The 22,304-nt window shown below is 40.0% G+C and overlaps 1 protein-coding gene across 1 annotated transcript in view; it reads right to left on the bottom strand.

Moving 5' to 3' along the window:
- The window catches only part of LOC106922390 (protein phosphatase 3 catalytic subunit alpha), a 96,176-nt gene that overhangs the window by 55,011 nt on the left and 18,861 nt on the right, over window positions 1-22,304 (bottom strand). The window contains exon 2 of the mRNA XM_014994766.2: window positions 5-205. Within this exon, the coding sequence (XP_014850252.1) occupies window positions 5-205 (201 nt within the window). The remainder of the gene's footprint in view (window positions 1-4; window positions 206-22,304) is intronic.

Genomic DNA, 22,304 nt, shown 5'->3' with positions numbered 1-22,304 from the left:
TGACCTGTCACAGGGGCCTCGATGTCCAGCAGGTTCTTCTCCGAGCGCAGGATGGCGGCGCCCTCTCCTATGAGCCTGAGGGCCACCGACTCGTCCACGCGCCCCTCCTTGGTTAGGTGAGCTTTCAGCACATCCACTTTGGGCTTCCCGTCGCTGTCAAACACCTCTTTAGCCGTCAGCCGGTGACTAGGGGGGAAGGGGACAGCTGCAGTGGAGGAAGAGGAGGAGGAGGAGGAAGAGGAGGGCCAGAAAAACAGAACAAAGAATAATAATTACACCTGATATCCTCTCATAACGTATTTACAGAGCCATGAATTTCATCGAACAAAAGCCTGGTGAGGATAAACCGGCGTCGATGAGGAGCGACATTTAAGCCGTTTGATTAGCAGGTACGCTCCATCTTCCCCGCGGTTCGACTCCCCGCAGGAGGTCACCGCCGCGCTTTCAGCTCGCCCTCGGAGACGACTTAGCACGCCGCCATCGCTGTGATCCGTGACTCATTTCGTTTTCAATATTTATGACAGAGCCGCAGATTTGCTAGTTTGCTCTGCAATATTCGCAGCTAATGAGATGGCACTTGTGACAGTGAATCAGAGAGCCGAGACATCTGTTGTTTTACTTGCATAAAAAGCCGCTCGCCTGAGGGCGAAGCCTAAACAACACGCAATGGCTTTCATGTGTGCGCAGCGCGAACGCGCCGCGCTTTGCTGCGTTTGTAATGGACAGATGCAGACCTGCTGCTGGGTCCAAGGAGTTCAATTTAATTCAACTCCTGAGAGCACTGATGGCATCGTAAAAAATTAAGACTAATCAAATCCTCGGCAGTCCATTACTGTCAGTAATAAGAGCTTTTAAAGGACGCCGCTGCACATCGACTGCACAACTTTTAAAGCAACAGATGCAGCCGAAACGGCCGAGAGGCAGAATGCACTTTGATAACGCCAGCAGATAAGAAACGCAGTCACTTTTTCTGTTGTTTTAATGTTTTAAAGTCATTAAATTTATATTTTAATTGAAATGTGACAAGTAAACTTCATTACTGATAAATAAATGCTAAAGTATTCATTCCTTTTTAAGCTTTTCACATTTAAAAGAACCAAAATCTAAAATGTGCTAAAATGTTTTAGAAGTGGAGCATAAATGAAAAGTAAAAAAAAAAATGATTCATGATATTATTTTTCTTACTTATAAACCTATAAGGAGTGCCATGTAAATAAATAAAGCCAACTTTTACTGCAGTTACAGCCACGAATATTTTGGACAAGCCTTGGTCTTAGTTTGTGGAGTATGTTTAGCGCCAACTTTTATTTTTTATGCATTTCATAATTGGTATTTTTCTTGTAGAGCAATAAATAAACCAAAACTTTTCATTCAAAAGTAAATAAATAATTTAATAAATACTCCAAGTTTTGAATTTTGTTTGAACAGTTTGTTTTTTATGGAATAATTACCTTCACTACCAATAAATCTAGCAGTAATATTTTTAATGTCTCTTTTTCTTGTTATTTTTGTCATATGTTTTTACACAAAACATGTATTTATCATCTTTTTTGCATAATTTAGCAGTTTTTCTTCATTTTAAAACCTAAAAATGTAAATAAAATGGTAATTTTTATTAAATAACACAATTCCTACAGCAGATATTCATCAAAACCTGGACGCTTACGCCACATTTGGCGCTCTAAGTGCGTTTTATTGAGCTGGACTGAAGGGAAAACGGCTCTTTGGGTTGTAAAGATCTGGCTTAGCTGCGCGGCCACGTCCTGCTTAGGCCGGCAGAGAACAGGTGGGTTGATACCGAGATTAAATTACACACACAGGGACTCTACTAATTAGGTGACTTCTGAAAGCACTTTGGGTTTTATTAAGCAGTCTCAGCGTTAAACGGGGTGAATATAAACACATGCAATCCTTTTCAGGTTTTACTTGCAAACACATTTAAAAAAGCATGCATCACTTTGCCGCTTTGTGCTACCCTATCACATAAAACTCCAATAAAATATGTCAAAGTGTGACAAAAATGTCCCTGGTGTCACTCGGGTCCAGCTCGTAACTCAAGGATGTCTGAGAAGTGAGTAACAAATACTGTGCAGTTAACAACTATCGCTCCCAAAGGTGAGATCGGATGTAATCGCACCAGCGCTTCATCTGCGTCACAGTGCGCTTGCTGACAGAAAATATTTGCAATCTAAGCTGCAGTAATTTGAACTTCCACACGGGTGCATGTTGGATTACATATTTAATGAAGTTGCACGCTTGCTTCCTGGATCCCATGCTAATCTCTCTGCAGCCACAGATATGCACTCTAACGGCCTAAATGTTTAAGGAGGAGGATAAACAGAGCCGTTTCCCTTCCTTTTAAAGTCACATTACGGTGGATGTTCTTAGAGGGGATGAAAAAATGTCTTACAACAATAAGTGACTAATGGCTTTTCCTCAAATCAAGATCTATCCCCACGGCCCCGATCTGGCCTCCTATGAGCACCTGCTGCGCGACTGCAGCTCGGGGCCGGGGCCTCTGGGCTTTGGACTCCATAGAGGAGCACAATCTCTACAAGCTAGGGCCCCTGAGATGCCGAAGAGACGCAGTGTGAACGCTCTCTAAACTCAAACACACTTGTTGGGCCTTTTTTCTGCAAAGTACAAATGACAGCTGGTCAAAAATCTTTGGAAAATCAGTCTGGACACTAATTTCTGAGTGATTGTCATTCGAAGAAAACTTAACTTAAGAGTCCAAACACACTGAACTGAATGTGTTTTACTGACACACTTTCATCATCAGCTTATTTCCTAGGAAGTTACAGGCATTTCTAATAAATTAAAGGGGTAAATAACGATAGTAAAAAGTATTAAAATCTCGGAAGATTTTATATTGCGCCCCGTTTCCTTTAATTGCGATTTTGATCAGCATATGAGAAGGTTGACTTATGAAATATGAGAGGTTATGACCCCCGATCAAACCAAAATAACTCTGAGTATCTGCCTGCTGGAAGATAATATTTATTAGAGTGGCAAAAGGAGATTTCCGGACAGCTGAATAAACTATTGAAAACTTGCTGGGTGTTGACTTGGAGGTTTGCAGCGTAATCCTGACGGATCAGAACCAACATGTTAGCGGTACGAAACGGTGTGCAACTCGAAAATATGCATTTAATATCATAGTTTCATTTCCAAATTCTAACAAAAAGAGCTGAAATACCCATGCCACGCCACTAGGTGGCAGTGAGGTAGAAAAAGCACTTTAAAACGCTAAAAGAGAAACATTCAGAGCGTGTACGGCTGGTGACGATTGGCAGACTTCTTGACACAAGAGTGAAACAAAACAAGACGCACAGCAGACGTTAAAAACAGCATCATTGTTGTTACCAACAGCAGATCAGCTACTGTTCTACGGACTCAACCACAACCAGTGGTTTTCTTTTCCTTCTCCTCCTTTAGCTTCAAAAGGGAGCCATGATGTTCAGGTGTGCTCCTTACCTTAATGTTATTACTGTCTTCCTTCTTATAATAATGCAAAACTGGGTGTATTTCAACTTCTAATTAGGTGTAGGCCTGTCACAATAACTAATGTTTCTGGATGATTAATCGTCCCAGACGTTATCACGATAAATGATAATATTGTTGTGTAGAGACAATTTGCGAGTAATGTAATGGTAATAATGGCATAATAATAATAATGCAGGAACACATTCTCAAAGAATAGTAAGATTTAAATTTCAATGTATATTTAATACTGTAACTGGAAGACTTCTTAAATATCCAAAATAAATAAACAAAACAACAGAAACAGCAAATAAGATGAAACAAATTTATCCTTTAAAAATGAAGACTTTTCTCATCCAGTTTTTGGTAGAAAGAGAAAAACGATTAATCACAAAATTAGAAATTATTGAGTTTGTCTTAATATATCATGTGATCAATTGATTTATTTATTATTGTGACAGGCCTAATTATGTGTTTGTTAAATGTTAACTATATTTGAATAAAGTTGGCTCATTTGCACAAACTAGTTAAATTGTGTTTAAAATATCTAAGATAAACAAATTGTAACAAAGGATGTACTTTTCAGTCCAACATGAAATAAATCATATATATATATATATATATATATATATATATATATATATATATGAATGTTTGATGCATTTAACAAACAAAAACAAAGGAAAACTGATTTTAATTTTTGGATCTGCCGATCACTATTAGGAGCAATCATAAAAAAAGTAAAAATAAAAATAAAAAATCATAGAACTGGCTTATTCTGATCTAATTAGTTGGTGCATTTCAGGTCTACATGTTCTGTTGTACGATTTTCTTAAAAACAATACAGAAAGCATCGTTTAGGAATATTGTGATAAAAATATTCCCAAACGTTCACTGAAGAATCAGAAATGTAGTTTTTCCAAATTTCTTAGATTTGAAAATGCCTTTCTTTTCATTTTTAAAATCAGAGATTTAGAAGTTTTTAACATTTTATATTTAGAAAATATTAATGTAAAAAATCTCAGATTTAGACACTACTACTAAAACTTGCAGATTTACAAAGTTACTTTTTTTTTTAAATCTCAGATTTAAGAATCTCAAAATTTAGGAAGGATCTCTAAAAATCTTGGACATAGAAAGTATTTTCCTGAAATCAGACATTTAGAAAGTATTGTTTGCAAATGTCAGAGTCGGAAAGCGATTTTGAACACAGTATTTTATTTTCTCAAATCTCAGATTTAGAAAATGTTTTTAAAAATCTGAGTTCATCTCACCACATGTATAAGAGGTGAAACTTTAAAGATTATTTTACCAGGTTTTAGAGTTAATGATGATGGGGCTGTTTTTGTGGATAGCTAAGATGACAAACGACAAAGACTGTAGTGTCGCCTTTACACCAGTAGGGGGATATTTGTGTAGAAGGAGCATCGCTGTCCTGCACTAGACCGTTTGTTGCTAGTTTTCCTAAAACGATGCGCCCTGAAAGACCTTACAGAACTGACTGTTAAGTAATCCATGTTACATGACTGGAGAAATGTCACTATATTCAACTACCTGCTCTGCATTTGCTGCAGTGTAAGGGTAAATATCAAGTGTTCAGCGTTGCGTTGAAAAGCACTTCACTGATGCTAACCAGACATGATAAATATAATAAGCATCACACAGACCTTTTTCAGCCTCCCACCCAACTGGTGCTTCATCCATACGGGAATGACTGAAAAGTCAAGTAAAAACCACAAACTCACCGAACACCATTGCGTAACATTATTTTTTTAACAATTTCTGACAACTGCTTTTATGTTTTCAGGTTTATTTTCAGTTCATTTGATTGCGGTAGTTGATATCAACCCCACCTTTGTTGGTGGTTTTGACCTATAAAGGGGTCCTGGCTCCAACTTTGGGACCCTCGGGTCCGGATGGCGTTCAGCTGCAGTGTGGTTTGATGCCCGGTCAGAGTGTGCAGAGCATGCTGACGCTCTGCACACTGTCTGTATAAAAGCCCCTTTAATGGGCATAATTATTCTCTCCTTAAACATCAAAGCTCTAAGTAAACTGTCACGTATGTGGCTCCCACAGGCTGATCAACAGAAGCAACACTGTATATGACTAATTTGGGGTTATTTAAACCAGCATTGAGGCACTTTCTTACAAGAGTCTGAAAACAGAAAAAAAAAAAAAATTAAACACGAGTTATATTGTAAAATTAGGTTAAAAATATCGTAGTGATTCAGGAATGAATATAACAGACTTTTAAGTCGTTAGTGGACTATACAAAACAGCCACTGTACAGCACATAAAGTGGCAAAACCAGTTTGACCAAACGTATTGGTGCTCAGATTGGGTTGCTAGGTGACCGGCGGAACTCTGCTGGGGTTGCTAGGGAACAGGCTGGGCTTGGCTGAGGTTGCTAGGGAACGGGCTGGGCTTGGCTGAGGTTGCTAGGGAACAGGCTGGGCTTGGCTGAGGTTGCTAGGGAACGGGCTGGGCTTGGCTGGGGTTGTACAATATCATAAGTACAGAGCAAAAAATAAATAAATGGGAGCAATACTTCAAGTGTCAGGAATTTACATGTCACATATCTATAATAAATGCTTTTAATACCCAAAACCTCACGTACTGTAAAAGAAATCTGGCCAACTGTGATAATACAAGGATATATTTGAATATTTAAAAAGGCGCCAATTGTGGATGTTCACCCTGCCGTAGTCCTTCCCTTGTGCCTGTTCTCCGTCTCACTCGTTAAGAGTAGCAAAGGAAGCAAAAGGAGCAAAGAAAATAATAAAATACAAATGACGTCTGCAACTGTGTGCGTCAATTAAAGAACCCAACATACTGAAGAGCACAATCACAGTTATGCAACAGAATAATGCCAGAAAAGCATAAATTTTCCTTTCTTTGGGTGGATAGGATAATCCAATAGGACAGTAAAATGCTGTACTTTTCTCTCTGTGTCCTTCTTATTATTTAGAAAGCAGATAATTTATTTAAGGTTTGCCATAAATCATGTAGAGGACACAGGAAATCCATGGAAGAAATGTTTCTGGTCAGATGAGACCAAAATGTGACTTTTTCACAAAGCCAACACTGGACATTCCCCATCAAATACTCATCTGTGTAATGCAGCACTTATTGCTTGAAAAGTAGCAGTGGTTCAAATAAACTCTACAGAGTGAAATGTACAAATGTTTGCCTGATTAACATGCAAAGTACAAACACCTGTGGTTTATCAACTTAATTACTGAATCATATGGAGCCAGAAAACAGATTGTAGCTCTCGCCCCTTTATTGGAAGCTGATCAAATTACTGAGTTGAAAGTTTAGTCTGGTACCTAAAAATCCCATTGCAAGACAGTGCAGAACTAAAACATGTTATTCTAAAGTAAATAAGTCCATTTCTACCACTGCTACTATATTTGTATTATGTTGCCCTCTGGGTGACTATGTAGAGATTAGATTTCATCCATGTATTTTTAGTTTTTATAAAGAAATATTGTCAGCAAGTAAAAGAAACATGCACAATAACATGCTGAATGCAAGCAAACGTTGAGGTGACTGGAGATGATTACCGTTTCCAGCAAGAGGGCAGCTTTTAGTCACATTCACTGTATTTCAGACGTTACATCTTTCCTAAATTACATATTCTGAAATAATATCTGACAACAGCAAAAAGCCAGAGTAGATCCTGTTTATGTGAACGGATCGCTCTGTTGTTTCCTGCAGTCGTGACAATGGAGACTCTGTGAATTTTCCTCTTGAGGAATTTCTACCAGGCCTCTTATTAACGAGGGTAACACCCCTCTGCCAAAAGCATTACGTAGCACATTGTAATGTTGGGTCGTGTGCTAAAGAAAACTCTCAGGACAAAACAAAAAAAGAAAGTGTGAGCAAAGGGAAAAAGATTAAGATCAGGTCGGAGGCTGTCAAATCAAAGTTATTCCTGCCTCAAAAGAATAAACTTGTAGAAAATCCATCTCTCCTGTCTGCCTGAAACTTGAGTGAGTCAGAAATTGCCTCCATTACCTTCATTAATTTCATCATTGCCCTGTTCCCTTCGGTTACATAATGAGGAAATTGCACCAAAGCCTAAAATTTAACATGAGAGCGAAATGACAAAAGTGTAAAACCGAGGGTCTGGGCAGCTGAATGGAAAAGAAAAGAGGAAAAAAAAAGAAATCTGGGGTCTAATTTAACTTTCTGCGGTAATTTGTCTCAGATTAGCATTGTAATTTCCGAGTTCCAAATTAAAACCATCCATCAGCCATTAGGGTTTAAGACCAGTAAAACCTCTGGATGTCTGGCGGGTGTGCTAAATAAGCTTTAAAGTTTATTTAACGGCATCGTGCCGTCTCGCATTCGGTTGCTTAATGGCAAATTTGAACGATTTGATGAGTCTAAGGTCATTACTGTCAAGCCTCGGATCAGCAGCTGACTTTTTTGTTCACGCGGCGAGTGGGAGAAAAATATAAAAGAGCAGACTCCGAGGTGTGAATTTCTTTTTTATTTTAAGTCTGCGCCTCGGTGAGCCACCGAGCTGAAACTGTCGAGAGAAGGAGGGAGAACGGGCAGCTCGAAATGTTGAAATTGGTTGCAGTTCAGAGCTAATACACCTTTCTCTGAGGAACGAGGCAGCAGGAGGCACGCCGTTATGCGGTGCTGGACAGATCGGTTTAATTGGAGAAAGTGAGATACTGTTGCGGAGCTCTCAGGGCACCTGGTTTCATTTACCCAAGAACATGAAGTGTAACTGGGAGACTGGGCCGTGCTGACGGTTCAGGTGTCTGCAGTTCCTGCACATCATCGTCTTTCTTTTGCTTCCTGGTTTCATAACAGCTGGGTGAGCTTTAAATATATAAAGAAACAACATCAGCACGACGGCATTCGAAGGAATAGAAGGAAACGCTTTTGGTAAATAAAAGAAATCAGTAAAATTCACATAATTTGGTCTACAGGGTAGAGAGGCACTAAAACCCCAAGACCCTGCAAGGACAAGCATGGATGGATGGATCATCTGGAGATGCTTCTCACTAGATCTGAATATTATCAAAGGTTAATTTGTTTTCTATTGAAAGTGCACAAAAATCCTGATGAGAAAATGTATCAAAATGTGAGATCACGATTCTAGATCACAAAAGATTTGAAGGTGTCGTTCTTGTCTAAATGAAATAGGATGGAGTAGAAATACACTTAGATTAAGATATAAACACAAAACAACAGAAGTTACAGCTGGGGGTGGACATTTATCATATTATTTATTATTTATTGTGATAAATTTCTCATGAATTCCAATTAAATTGTGTTTAAAACCCCCAAAACTATCCATACTGTCGAGATTGCTTTTTAAAAAATACTTTCTCTGTTTGTTCAATGAGAGTATGAGTACAGTTGAAAATATGACTAAATGCAGTTCCTGTGTGCAGTTTACAGACATATATCACTTCTTCATGACTACTAAAGAAGTGCATTACAGATGGCAGGTTTAAAAAACAGTATTTGTGTTTGAGGGCTCATTGAGGTTCGTCACAGCCATTCAGATAACTAAAAAAAAGAATTAATAAATCAATTTTAAAAACATTGTACTCCGATTCAAAGAAATGTGCAACTGAGTAGGATAACTTTTAAAAAATGTACAAAATGTGCATGTATATTTGTGAGTAAGGAAAACTATTTACAAGGAATTAAAACGCTGGAAACAAAACTTTTCCTGATTGAGATCCCCCCCGTTACAGATTTTGGCAAAAAAAAAAAGATGCAAAATAGCCTGATATTTTCATTTCAGGTTATCATACAGTCAGAATATTACACCCATCGCTGCAGCCGGTTCTATCGCTACATAAACAACTGGAGCCACCCAGCCTCCTTGTGCAAACACCCTGCAGGAGCAGAGCTAATAGATACAAACGTCTTGAGCTGCCAAACCAACACGAGCCGTCAAAAAGCGCCACACGTTTTAAAACAAACATTCAAGATCCACATGCAGCTCAGGAGCCGCAGGTTGCTGACCCCTGGACTACAAATCAAACAGAGGTCACTTCATACAAAGCATACAATACCAGAGGTATTTTGGCCGCATGAGAAGGCATTAGCATGCAAATGCAAACTTTTGTCGTTTTACCCTGAGCAAAGGAAAAGCAGAGGAAAGACCTCTGCAAGAACTGACATGAAAGGTGCGAATTGAGTGGCGCGTAGCGCCGATGGTTTGCCGTCGCCACCTCGACGTGAAAAATGAAAATGTGAGCGTATAACAACATCAGATTACCCGACAACAGAAAATCAAGCCACATGGTTTGTTCTGTTCAGACACCTTTTGGTGATGAGCCACCCTCTGCGCGCGCTGCATGCACAGCGCTGCGTGTGCAGCTCTCCGCGCTGACAGCCAGAGTTTGTTAATTAAATTACATAACAGTAGTGAATTAGAGTGGGATAGGAGAACAGGATTCTGTGGGCGGCAGGGAAAGAAAGGACAGGCTGTGCCCCAAAAAGTACCACAACTTCAAATCTGATGCAGCAGCAGCAGCAGCAGCAGCGTACATAGCTGTGTTTTGTATTACAGCATTCAGGTGGTGGGTAGCTGATTAACTCGTCATGCATTATGCAAAAGATCGAGATCGTATGGCTTTATTCCCTGACGAGGACGAGCCGCAGCACCTGAACCTGCCACAACTTTATATGCACATGGGAATAAATCATCTGCAAAAAGCTCCACGTCACATATGGAGCCATGTTGAAACTAAATTAAAATTCTTTACTCTCAAAGTGTCATAAACAAAAGAATAGACGTTATAAGATCTAGCAGGTTTGTTGACCTTTGCACATCAAGTCATACAGCCTGAAAGTGAAGGAAGAGTGTAAATATACCACTATTCTACAGGTTGAAGTAGAAAATAAAATGCTGGATGTACAAGTCATAAACAACATTTACACATCTACACTTCAAGGTTAACCTCATTTGGCTCAGACACACAAAAACTAAAATCGAAAATAGACACGCATTTCTTAAAATTATATTTTTCTAAAAATATGAAGTAGGAAAATTGTCACAGCGTTTGGTATTTATTTGTTTTATAAAATCATATTTTCACACGGACTTCATTTGTATAAATCTATCATCTTGAAGCCCTTCAGTTTCATTTTACTATTAACTCAAATTACAACTACAAAATGATTAAAAAGCATCTTTTCTGGCGCTGATTAAAAGAAAAATGTAATATGTTACATAGTTACTAACTTCCCGCCCTCGTCCCTCATATTTAGCATTCAATATCAGTATATTTTTCATCCTTGAAATATCAAAATCCCTTTAGCCAATCCTTTGCAGCTGAAAACAACAATTTAAGAAAAAAAAATCTGGGAATATGCAAGACTTTTAAAGATCTGAAAAGAAATGACTAAATACAGTTGAGATAAGCAATGAAATATATCCAACTGTTGGAATCTCCTACACATAAAGAGTTTTATTTTTATTTTACAGAGTTAATGCATGCAACATCATAAAAAGTCATAAGACTTTAATAAATGTGCAAAAGGAGTTAGTGAGATTAAAGCAACATCAAACGGATAATTATAATCCTTGAAGCCCAATTAGAGTGAATGCTTTACCATCGCGGCGCCAATTCAGTAACTTTATCAGCCATATTGTGGAGGTTGAGGGATTTTAAAAGAAGTTTTATTCCTTCATCTTTGCATAATCAGTGACCTGATATAATCTGTGATCTGACTTCTGGAGATGAAGGTTAAATTTAAGTAATTGTATAATATAATAAAAGATCAGATAATGTATCTCAGGTTAGATTGACCTTTTCTGTTAAAGTACTATTCTTCTTCACTTTTAGATAAATCTTGTTTTTGAAGGTTGAAATCCTCGCTGCACATCTTTGCATATTTCTGGGTCGCTGCCCTAATGCAGCCACAAAGTTTGCATGACTAAGTATCACCAGGACCCACACTCCCATTTCCTGTTGCATGAAGGTGTATTAAATTAACCTAAAGGGCGTCGAGGACACATCTGTTCAGCAGATTCAAAAAGCTCACAGGCAAATTTAAAAAAAAAAAGGTCAAGCAGAAATTGGCATGAACTTCTTTAGCCTGCATTAGTCGGGAAAGAAGCCAGTTCTGAACGAGGCGCTTAGCGCAGCATAAGCTCCGAGTCTGCTGATTTTATCCGTGTGTGTGGTTGTGGAAACGGACAGAGGAACGGGAAGGAGAGCGACGCCAACGAAGACGTGAGGCTCGTCATCTCTGCATCAGAAAAAACATGTAGTTTGGCTGCTTTTTTAAAAATAACAATTCAGCCCAAAAGCTCGTAACTGGTGTAATTTCTTCACTCCTTTTATTCAAAAAGCTCAAAACAAACAAGTGGAAGATTAAGTTTACTGTTGCTGCTGCGTGTAGGTACTGCAGTATCATCACCTCACTTGGTAAAGATGTATATAAAAAGCTTAAACTAGATGATAATTATGGAGACCTGGTTGCTGCAGCGCTCTCACAGTGAGCTTTGGAGAGTTTATTACCTTCATCCTCCTCATCGTGTGTGGGGTTCGTATAAACTCTGGTCCTCATCCAACCTTTTTTGTCTCAGTTATTTTAAACAAACTTTGCTGCTTTGACTGCAGGTTGGAACATCTTCGGCATTTTCCTCTCGCAATTTTACCGATTTATGAAGTGAACGTTACATGAATGGCGTGCCGTCTTTGAGGAGTAGCCAAGAAGAGACATGGGCGAGAGAGTCAAAGTTTATTCATTTAAATAAGAGAGATTTTGATGCTACAAAGTCGTCAAACTTATAATTTTCTTCTTTTCTTTTTATCCCAAGGCCCCATCCACACCAGAACGTTTTCTCTAAAACTAGAAAGTTGTTAGTTGCGTCTGGCTTCCTCGTGGAAACGACGGTTTAGTACGAAAATGTTTTTCGTTTTGTTTCTTTCCAGGTTCCAGAGTGGAAATTTCATCCTCAAGTATTCATGTTAACTGTGAAAATGCTAAAATGTCAGTCCAACTTTAACCTGGCCCTGTAAGCCCGAACACACCGAACACCTTTAGAGCATCTAGATGCGTTGCTACAGCTCCCAGTTTGACGTTTTCCTTATTATTATTCTTTACTGCAGTTTGCATATAACGAAACAGGATGCTCAATATGCTTATTGGTTTCATTCTAAGGAAGGATTAAAAATACAGAAGCAAAGTGTTTGCTCAAAGTTATTGACTCAGTGCTACGATCGTGAGGTAATGAAATCCAACTGTGGGAAGTTTCTTTGTCTTTAGTTTGATTTAGCTGAAAACTTTACATTTCTCCCTGTTTTTTTCCCACCACACACAATATGAATGTAAACATGTTGCTCCTATATAACACGGCAAAGAGTACAAGCTACTGTGGACGAAGCAAAGCAAGAAATCAAAGATTATATGCTTCAGTTTTAGTTTTGCAGGAGATTAATTGGATTGTTTCAGCGCTACTAACCAAACGGCGTCTTTATTCCTTGTTTGATTTTGCCAGATTTTGTTATTTTCCATTCGCACACCGACCCCGACTCTCTCGACACATAAACCAGATCCCTTCAGATCAGCACAACTCCAGTCAAAAGCCTTCAGGAGATCATTTCTGTGCCTCTGAAAGCTGTTGACCATCGCCGTCATCTGCTGCAGAGATGTAAGCTTTTACATCATCATCAACAAACAGGAGAGATAAAAGTGAGTCAAGGGGTTGCCAAGGAAACAGCACAGTGGAGTCTTAATCTTTCATCCATCAAAACACCGGCGAGTCCCTGCCAGCACGTTGTGTCCGGCGTGGATTTGTTCTCGTGGTGCGTCCTCCGCTTACCTGGCGCTAAATTATACACCGGCGCAACGACAGCTGTTCGCCACATTAACATCTGTCTTTGCACAGCTTCCTGTCGACGATAGTGATGCAGGTATGCGGCTTATTAAAACAGACTGGCTGTGTGCTAAATACCTCAACAGCATAACCGACAACAATCCTGGGGTTATCTGACGGAACGGCCCGGAGCCGCGTTTTTTTTTAAAGGCCGGCCGCGATGACGGCATGAGTGATAAAGTAAAAAACAAAAGAAAAAAAAAAAGTCCCAATTCCGCCTCAACAGGTTTTAGCAGATAAATGCGGATAATAAATGCAGAAGCAGAAGATGGAAACTCGCTGCGACTCTGAGAGCATTCTGACTACCTCTCTGAGTAATTAGCGGGGTTAGGGCTGAAACGTGGGAGGCTGACGTGGGAGAATGTAGGAATGGATGAATGTTTATGCATGTGAGGATGGATGGAGGGGAGTAGGCGGCGGAGTAGGCTGCGGTGGGGGTTGGTGAGGTATTTTCTGAGGGATGTCCGTGCAGTGAGTTTCCGTTTGGTGTGTGTGTGTGTGTGTGTGTGCGCGCGCGCTGCAGATCAATGGCTCCGTGAGCGGCCGCTGGGGACCCGAATCACACCAGGCAAATGACTGCAGTAATTTGGAGCGGGTCCAGGTGAGTCAGGCGATCGATCAGCGACATAAAAATGCATCGAAATTGACGTGCGCAAAAAGAAAGAAGAAGAAAAAAAAAAGAGCAGCCATCTGCCAATATAACACCCCACCCTGACTCACAGTCCAGCGATGGGATGTCCCTTCAGATTTACAGTTCTTACAGTCTACCGCAAATTATAGGTCATGCTCCGATGGCAGCCATCGCAGTGTCTGAAAAGCAGCGTTTAACAGAAAAAGCTATCGCAGCTCCTCTTAACAGAAAGGGCAGCACTAAATGGCAATGCATTATGGTTCTTCTAATTGTCACATTTCTGTACCGGAGTACAGTTACATAAATCCCTGCAACACAGTCATGTTTTTAACTTAGCATAAGTCACGTCCAAATATTGAAGCTAGCGTACAGGAAAGCTGTAAACATTGTTGCATTTTTTCTGTTTACCGAGCAAGATTGCAAAGGATCTTTGAGGTTTTAGTAACTTGCAGAACGTTGAGCTAATGTATGTAAGTTGGAGCAATCGGCGTAATGGTTTTGCTTTCCAGACTAATTATTTGACCCTTACAGGAAATGGCTAAAAAGGACGTGACTGGAAGAGACATGAACAATTAGTCAACAAAATTAGAATGACTCGACCGCAGGAAACGCGTCCGAAGCTACGTTTTTGTTGCATCGCAAAAGAGTGCAACTGAATGAATCATGAAAAACAATATATTTTAATACTGCTAATAAAAAATTATTAACTATTTAAATAGATTAATTACACACAGAGAGGGATATGCTGGTTAGTGCTTGTTAATTTTGATAATTAGATGAAAACCCCAAATTCAATTTCTCAGACAATTTGACTATGTTATAAAACAAGAAAAATAAAATGTATTTTTAATCAGAGAAATTACGTTTTGTCTCGTAAACACCAAGACGACCACAGTCCTTAAAACATAACAGAGATTCCTTAAAAACAGCCTGATATCTGGGAAAACATAAAACTGTAATTAATGCAGTTGTTTCTGACTTTATACCAAATAAATGCTGATACCTTCCTGTTTGTGTTTTCACAAATAATATGAAAGCTTAACCATTCAGTCTTTTTAAGAGTCACTGCAGAATTACCCAGGTTTGACTTTTTATTTTATTTTATTTTATTTTTGGGGGGGTTTGACTTGAGAAAAAACAATTTTGAAACTCACAACTAAAATTATTTATCCACATGTGGGAGTTAAAACGATCTGTGAATCCACTGAAATTCACATAATCCATTTTATTTGCCGTTTCTGTTGCTTTGTTCCTTATTTTGGATGTTTGAAATGTCTTCCAGTTCCAGTGTTAAATGGAATTTAAAGTTTATTGATCTTTGAGAAATTACTCTCATTATCACCTTTATCATTTATCGCAATAACGTCTGGGGCAATTTATCGCCGAGCAAAAAGTGTTGCCTATCCATCCCTTACCTGGTGTATAAATTATGCATGCTACGATGTCAAATGCATAAGAAGGCAATGCTGGAGTGCTGTTTCTTTTTCCCTACACCACTGAAACTCAAGGCAGGCATGCAGAGCATGATGGGTTTGAAGATGCGACCTTCTGCCAACAGACTGATTTTCGTGAAGCTAAGTTAAACTGACAGAAGATCAGAACGGAGGAGAAAAACGGCCTAAAACTCCTCATGGATTTCCACGGCTGCTGAGACGTTACCACTCTGGCGCTTTTTTGCAAAAGCTGCTCTGACAGGTCTTGAAGAAGATATTCCCCACTCAATCCTGCACCCCTCCCGTCCCTCCTCCTCTTCCTTCACAATACCGTGTCACAGGATTAGCTTTCATTAGAGGAGGCGCTGTAATCAGCTTTGGAGCATGGCGGAGACGGAACAATGGACGAGGCTGAAAGGATCAGGAAGATGGAGCGCTACAGCGCCGTGTTCAGCTGTATGCAGGCTGTTGGTAACCTGTGGCACACAGTGCAGAGATAATGTCACTGCAGCTTATCTGCATGGCCCCCAGTGTTGTGTACCTTGCCTTAAAGATCACTTTAATGACAAGGAAAGCAAATAAGAGAGCCGCTGCAAAATGTTAATTACTTCATTTGTCTTTTAGGGTCCTGACACTACTAGGTAATCTTATCTGAAGGATCAGGTGAAACATTTAACATTGACAGCAAAACCCATTTGTGGCAACATTCCTCATATTTTTCTTCCTTTCGAAAATATAAAAAGTTGGGCAAAGTTTGAATTACCATATTTTTCTGACTATAAGCCGCTACTTTTTCCCCATGCTTTGAACCAAGCGTCTTGTAGCCCGGCGCGGCCTTTCTGTGGATTTTTCTTCAACCACCAGGGGGCGCTTTAGCAGGAAGTAAATCATTGGAAGTCACAATTGGAAATCAAAGAAGAAAGTGCTAATTTTCATTTAGAACAAGCACATGCTAGCAGCAGGCACAATGGAGAAATTTCTCCAAACTCATACCTCCTCATCATGGAAACAACACGAAGAAGTTCATATGATGCAGGTTTTAAGTTGAAGGCCATCGATCTGGCTGTACATAGAGCCGCTCGCTGCACATAAACTCAGCGTGAACGAATCCATGGTTCGGCGTTGGTGACGGAGAGCCGCGTCCTTAATAGCAGATTAACAGCCCTCCACTGCATCCTTGTGAAAAAACCGAGAGCGGCGGAGATACCAGCAGCTTATATATGTACGTTTCCAGTTGTTTTTTTTTTTACTTTGTGGGTGGGGTTTATAGTAAGGTGCACTCTATAGTCCGGAAAATATGGTATATAAATCTCTGTGATGTGCAACTTTTGTTTTGAGCTTCAACAAAGCTGCAGCTTTATACAATTTTTGCAATGTTATCAATCTAAAGATAGATTTATCTCTTTAAAAGTTTATTATGTACTAATTATTTACACCACACTAAAGGGAAAATCTTTTCAGTGTGTCCAAAAAAAAAAAAGAAATAAAAAGAATTATTGCAATTTGAACTGCATCTATAAACATGCCTTTAACCGCTCCATGCACTGGCGTCCATTGCAACATTGGACTTTCCAAATTTTAATGAATACTTTCAAAGACTTGTATGTAATTGTCTCTAATTGACGTCTCTCCAAAGACCCCGAACCCATCAAAGACTTTTAATCATGGCAGCTCTACATGAGGACAGACTATAATTACAATCTGCTGGTTGTCAAGAACAAATGCTTATTCATGCAGTCATTAACTTTCTAAATGTTCAACATATTTAGTGTAAATTATTATTACGTGTTCATCAAGTACTGCTGGTAATAACAGTGTTGGGGTAACAGACTATGAAGTAGCAGGGTGATATGATGACCAGCATCGATTGTTGTTGATATTTTAAAGCATGAATCTATAAGTTTTGTTAACAAAATGAAACAGGATTTAATCACTGAAAAAATACTTCAAATTCAGCCAATTTTCACTTTATCACTGATGGAAAAAAATATTTTAAAAAACCCAGATTTTTTTTCCCTCTCTTGTTTTGGGTTGAATTAAAATTACAGATGAAAATCCAGTCACCAGCCATTTTTCCAGACAGAACAAAAATCTTTATTTTTTTCACTGTTAATTATAGTTTCAAGGAAACCAGAAGTCTGCTGGTGAGAGGTTACATTCAAATCCAAATTTTTTACCTAAATGCGATTCATATCTGACTACGTCATGGAAGTCTGAACGGCCCGATTCCAATCTTCTCACCCACAAAAAAAGAAACAAAAAAAAAAAGATCTGCGCTACTTCCACATGGGGTAGTAACTCAGATATGTATCCTAACTTACAGTCATGTCACATTTAATAGTCATCTATGTAATTGTTGTCAGCCATGCCTCATAATTCTGCACCAGAAAAAGCAAGACGGTGTAAATTCAGACCTAAACAATGGCTGATAATTATCATTATGAATTTATGATATAACTCTGTATCACATTAAGAGTCAGACCAATCCAGACTTCTCTACAGAAATTCTCCACAAAAAAGTAATTGCTATTAATTGATCTTCTGGCAACATGGCCACGCATTGCCAAGAAACTTTAAAATCCCTCCATTACCGCTCCTGTGCGACGTCAGCGTTCCTCTTCAGCGCGTGCGGATCGCTTTGGGGACGTAAAATGTTCACACACGTCTGATTGTGGTCAGTAAGAACGACTGCAAAAAATAAAACATTGAAACTGAGCATCAAGGGTGCTGTGGTGGCGCAGAGGCAAAGCACGCCCAACGTATTGAGGCCTTAGTCCTCGCGCCGGAGGTCGCAGGTTCGATTCCCGGCCTGGTGACATTTCCTGCATGTCTTTGCCTTCTCCGATTACCCTGTTTCCTGTCAAACTGCTTTCAAATAAAGGTCGGTAGAGCCAAGAAAACCTTAAAAACAAAACTGAGCATCAAGACCTGCTGTGTGAACGTAGCCAAAGTGCGCGACCACAAACCGGTTCCAAGAATGAAAATCCATACGATCCTCAAAACACAACATCTTAAAGAATCGTTTTTAGATCAAACGGATCCGCCGTCTTTGATTTGTGCCAAATTCGCCCTGAGCTACGACTCCATTACTTCCCCAGTTGGTAAGACCATAAAGATCACGCTATTGAAGAAGGTCTGCTTGGATTCAAGTTGGGTCCAAAACCCAGCCTTGTACTGTACAGAACCACCTTTGTGTGGAGCTTCAACCACTCTCAATCATGCTGTCAACTGGCGCTTGTGTTAGGAAGGACTGACGACACAAGTCTATCGAGACCATATGTCCCCACTAGCCCTGGAGAGCCCTGCAAGCGCACCGGCAGCTCGCACACAAAGCCTTCTTCTTGTCGGTGGCTTGTTCTGTGCGTGAGCGCTGACATGCTGTCGGGTGGCTGGACATGACACAGATCCGCGGCATGCAGTTCAGCTGGGGTAAGGGCTGCAGTGACACAGTCAGAAATCTTGACTTCAAAAGCATGTGAAACTAAATACCATAATGATAACATGTCAGGCGAGTCAAAATATAATTCTGTATTCCAGCGGAATTAAAGCAGGCAGCTTGACAGGAACATCTGCACGAGAGCTTTGAAATGTTTGTCGGGTGTTCGCTCACTAAAAAAATATTACATTTTGCACCTGGTTTTGTTTTTTCGAAGCTGCAGCTAAATATATTTCCATCTGCCTCGCTGCTTGCGGTAGTTAACCATCTAGAGTCACGCTGAAGCAGACTTTCCAGCCCCCCTTTTAAATATTTAAAACCTCATATCTCATACAGCATGTAGGCCTCGGGGGAGAGCAGGGAAAATAAAATTTGGCTTGTTGAAAACATTTGTTCCAGGTGTCTTGGATAAAATAGGGAAATGTTACATTATGCTTCACAAAATGTAGTGTTAGATTAAGATCCATCCGTCAGGCGAGAGGCAGGGAAAGCCCTGGATGGAGGGGGATGCCAAACAACAAAACATACAGACACACACCGGCACTTATGGGTAATTTAGACCCAACGGTCATGGTTTTCGACTGTGAGAGGAAGTCGGAGTACCCAGAGAAAACCCAGAGCACACAGACTCCATGCAGAAAGACACCAGGCTGGGATTTTAACCCACAACCTTCAACGTTGGTAACTTGACAATCAAAACAGATTATTAACCCTTTATGTCCTAAACTTAAATAGATATTAATGGATAATTGTGCTTATTTTAATTGCATGCAGTTCTTTAAATGTCCTGTGAGTAAATGTGTATATTTGCCCATTTCTCCATCACAACTGGAGCTTTCAATATCTAGAAGTTATTTTAGCAATTTACCGTCTATTAAGAGAGCACCCCTCAGATTCATTTCCCTCCCTGCTACGACGGGGATGAAATTAACGTAGTAACGCAATATTGGCTGGAAAGCGCAACGTCTCCCCTTTTATAAACCGTTGGGATTTTTCAGATAGCGCCAACTGTGGCGGAATTACGGTACTGCAGATCTGGCTGGATCGCTCCATTTAAAGGTTTTAAATGATACAAGAATGTCCAAGTTTAGTTTATTAACACAGTTTGTAATAGTTTTCAATAATTTACTCATCCCTTTCCAACAACAAATAGGACTACTTTATCTGTTTAAAGTATAGCATACTTACTTTTTTGTTGAAAGGGCAACAGAAGACTGTTTTGGCCCTCCAGTTATTTTGACCTGATGATTTTGGGCCCTGTGACAAAAAGTTTGGTCACCTGCAGCTTGGATGGATAAGAATCAATGGAAACACTTAAAAACTAATGTTCACACATGATGTCCGTCCAATCTGACTGAGATTCAGCTGTTTTTAAAAGAAAAATGGGCAAAATCTCAATTTCTAGCTGTGCAAAGGCAGTAGAAGCATAACTCAAAACACCTCTTCCTGCAGCTCAAGGTAATTCTTAAAGTATTTTAAATTTTTATTTGAAAGAATTGAGAATCATGTGTAATTTCTCTACTACTTTGTAATTATTCACACATTTCTGTTGCTCGATTGGATAAAATCCTCAAAAAAATACTTTAAAGTTTGAGGTTTCAACATGATCAAACTTTTGAAAGTTCAAGGAGGAGAAAAAAATCTGTATTCTACCCATTTTCAGACATTGTGTAAATTGTTGCTTTGTTTAAAATTCCCAACGAGTAATGATCAAAGAAGCATAGATTAGAAATCCCCGCTCACATCACGGAACGTAAACAAGGAGGAAAAACGGCGTCACGTTCCAGAAACTCCGAGCGACTTCAGTGTTTTCTGTAGTCATTCACAGCTTGCTTCTGAGATAATATGCCTGAACAGGCGTGATCGCACCTCCCAAGGAGGGCTCCTTGGCAGCCGTGATGTTGGCATTTCTAGAATGCGATTACTAGACACATACAGAAGGGTTGAGGCCAGTCTATATTTGCAGCAGCGCTCGGTAAAGGGAGCATGACAGACCTGAGGTTGACCCAAATAAAACAGGGTATGAACTGTGGATAGCACTCCTCCTCGTTAATTAACCCACCCACGCCGACTCGTCCCAGCTCGGAAGATTTACCTGCTCCACTTCAAAATGGACAGAGTGCTGCTGACTATCACAACGATCTGTGGACTGGGGCAAACCCTCCTGACTGTACAGGAATAGCCACATCACATGGATGAAGTGGCATTCCTGCATGCAGTAACAAAGCAACAGGGCCGGGCCGGCTGCACATAAAAGAAGGCATGTTTTCTAAAGAGTTAATGCATGGATTAGAAAGCTGAGGCCGACTCTCAATCGGCATTTTTACAAATGGAGTTGCACGATATCCAAACCCCAACGTAGAGATTGAGGTTTCTCAATCTCTACGTTGAGAAACGTAGATACTTCTACGTTTCTCAACGTCGAAACGTAGAGATTGAGATATCTCAATTATTGATATTATTATTAGCAATAATAATAGCTCATTATTGGTGAGCTATTATTATAGCTCACCAATAATGGTGAGCTATAATAATTTTGCTAGCAATGCATTATGAACATAACGATTACCTTCATACCCACACCTGATATGGGTCTTAAAGAAAAGGTGCTGAAGCTTTGGGACAACGGTGAGGGGACATTGTGGTGATGAAAAAGACAGAAGAGTGAGAAAATGTGAGTTAACTGTAATCAAAATCGTTGTATGCTGATGTTTCCTTAACGACTATACGATAAAGACGATGCGAGTCGCCTCATAACGCTGCTGAGTCAGACTGCAGTTGGTGTAAAATAAGGTAAAATTATTATAATTGATTGCAGTTTTCCAACAGAAACGGGTAAGAAGTCAAAACCCAGGCAGTTGCTTCAAGGCGTTTCTTGTTCTACGTCTATGCAACATCTCCAAATATCAAATTGTTGCGTTTCTAACTGTCCAGTCACTCCTGGGACACAAACAAGCTGAAAGTCACTGCGCGTTTCTCCGTGAATCCCTTGTAGCAAGGACTCCGAGTTTGCATCTTTGGCCCAGTGACTGTAGCTTTGCAGAGGACAGGTGGCTAGGCAGTGGGATGGCGCAGTCAGCCGCCTCCTCCCACCTCTTGCCAGGACAACAAGGCCCCCAAAGAGCTCTCTTCCCCTTCCCCACACCCATCTCTAAAGCACAGCTCTGTTTCTGGGCCATGACTGCGGGGGTGTGGTTGCTTCTCGTGCCAGCAGGGGTACCCGGCTGCCAAGACGGGAAAGCAAAAAACAACACAAGCAAAAGGGTGGGCAACAAAGGAATTGCTTCTCAACAGACCATAGGAATTCTGAGTCAGCACGAACCTCAAACACATTTCTGGTCTCACCGCCCCGTTTCTCCAGATGAGCTTTGTACAACAGGAAAAGCCGACAACCCCCCCCTGAGGTCGCCTTTATCGTGCAACCTTTCAGGACGAGAAGCGACTGCTAAGTAA

The sequence above is a fragment of the Poecilia mexicana genome, unplaced genomic scaffold (assembly GCF_051168715.1).
Source record: "Poecilia mexicana isolate PSO_F unplaced genomic scaffold, ASM5116871v1 scaffold_18, whole genome shotgun sequence".
Classification (NCBI taxonomy): Eukaryota; Metazoa; Chordata; class Actinopteri; order Cyprinodontiformes; family Poeciliidae; genus Poecilia; species Poecilia mexicana.
This window is presented reverse-complemented; position numbering and strand designations above follow the sequence as displayed.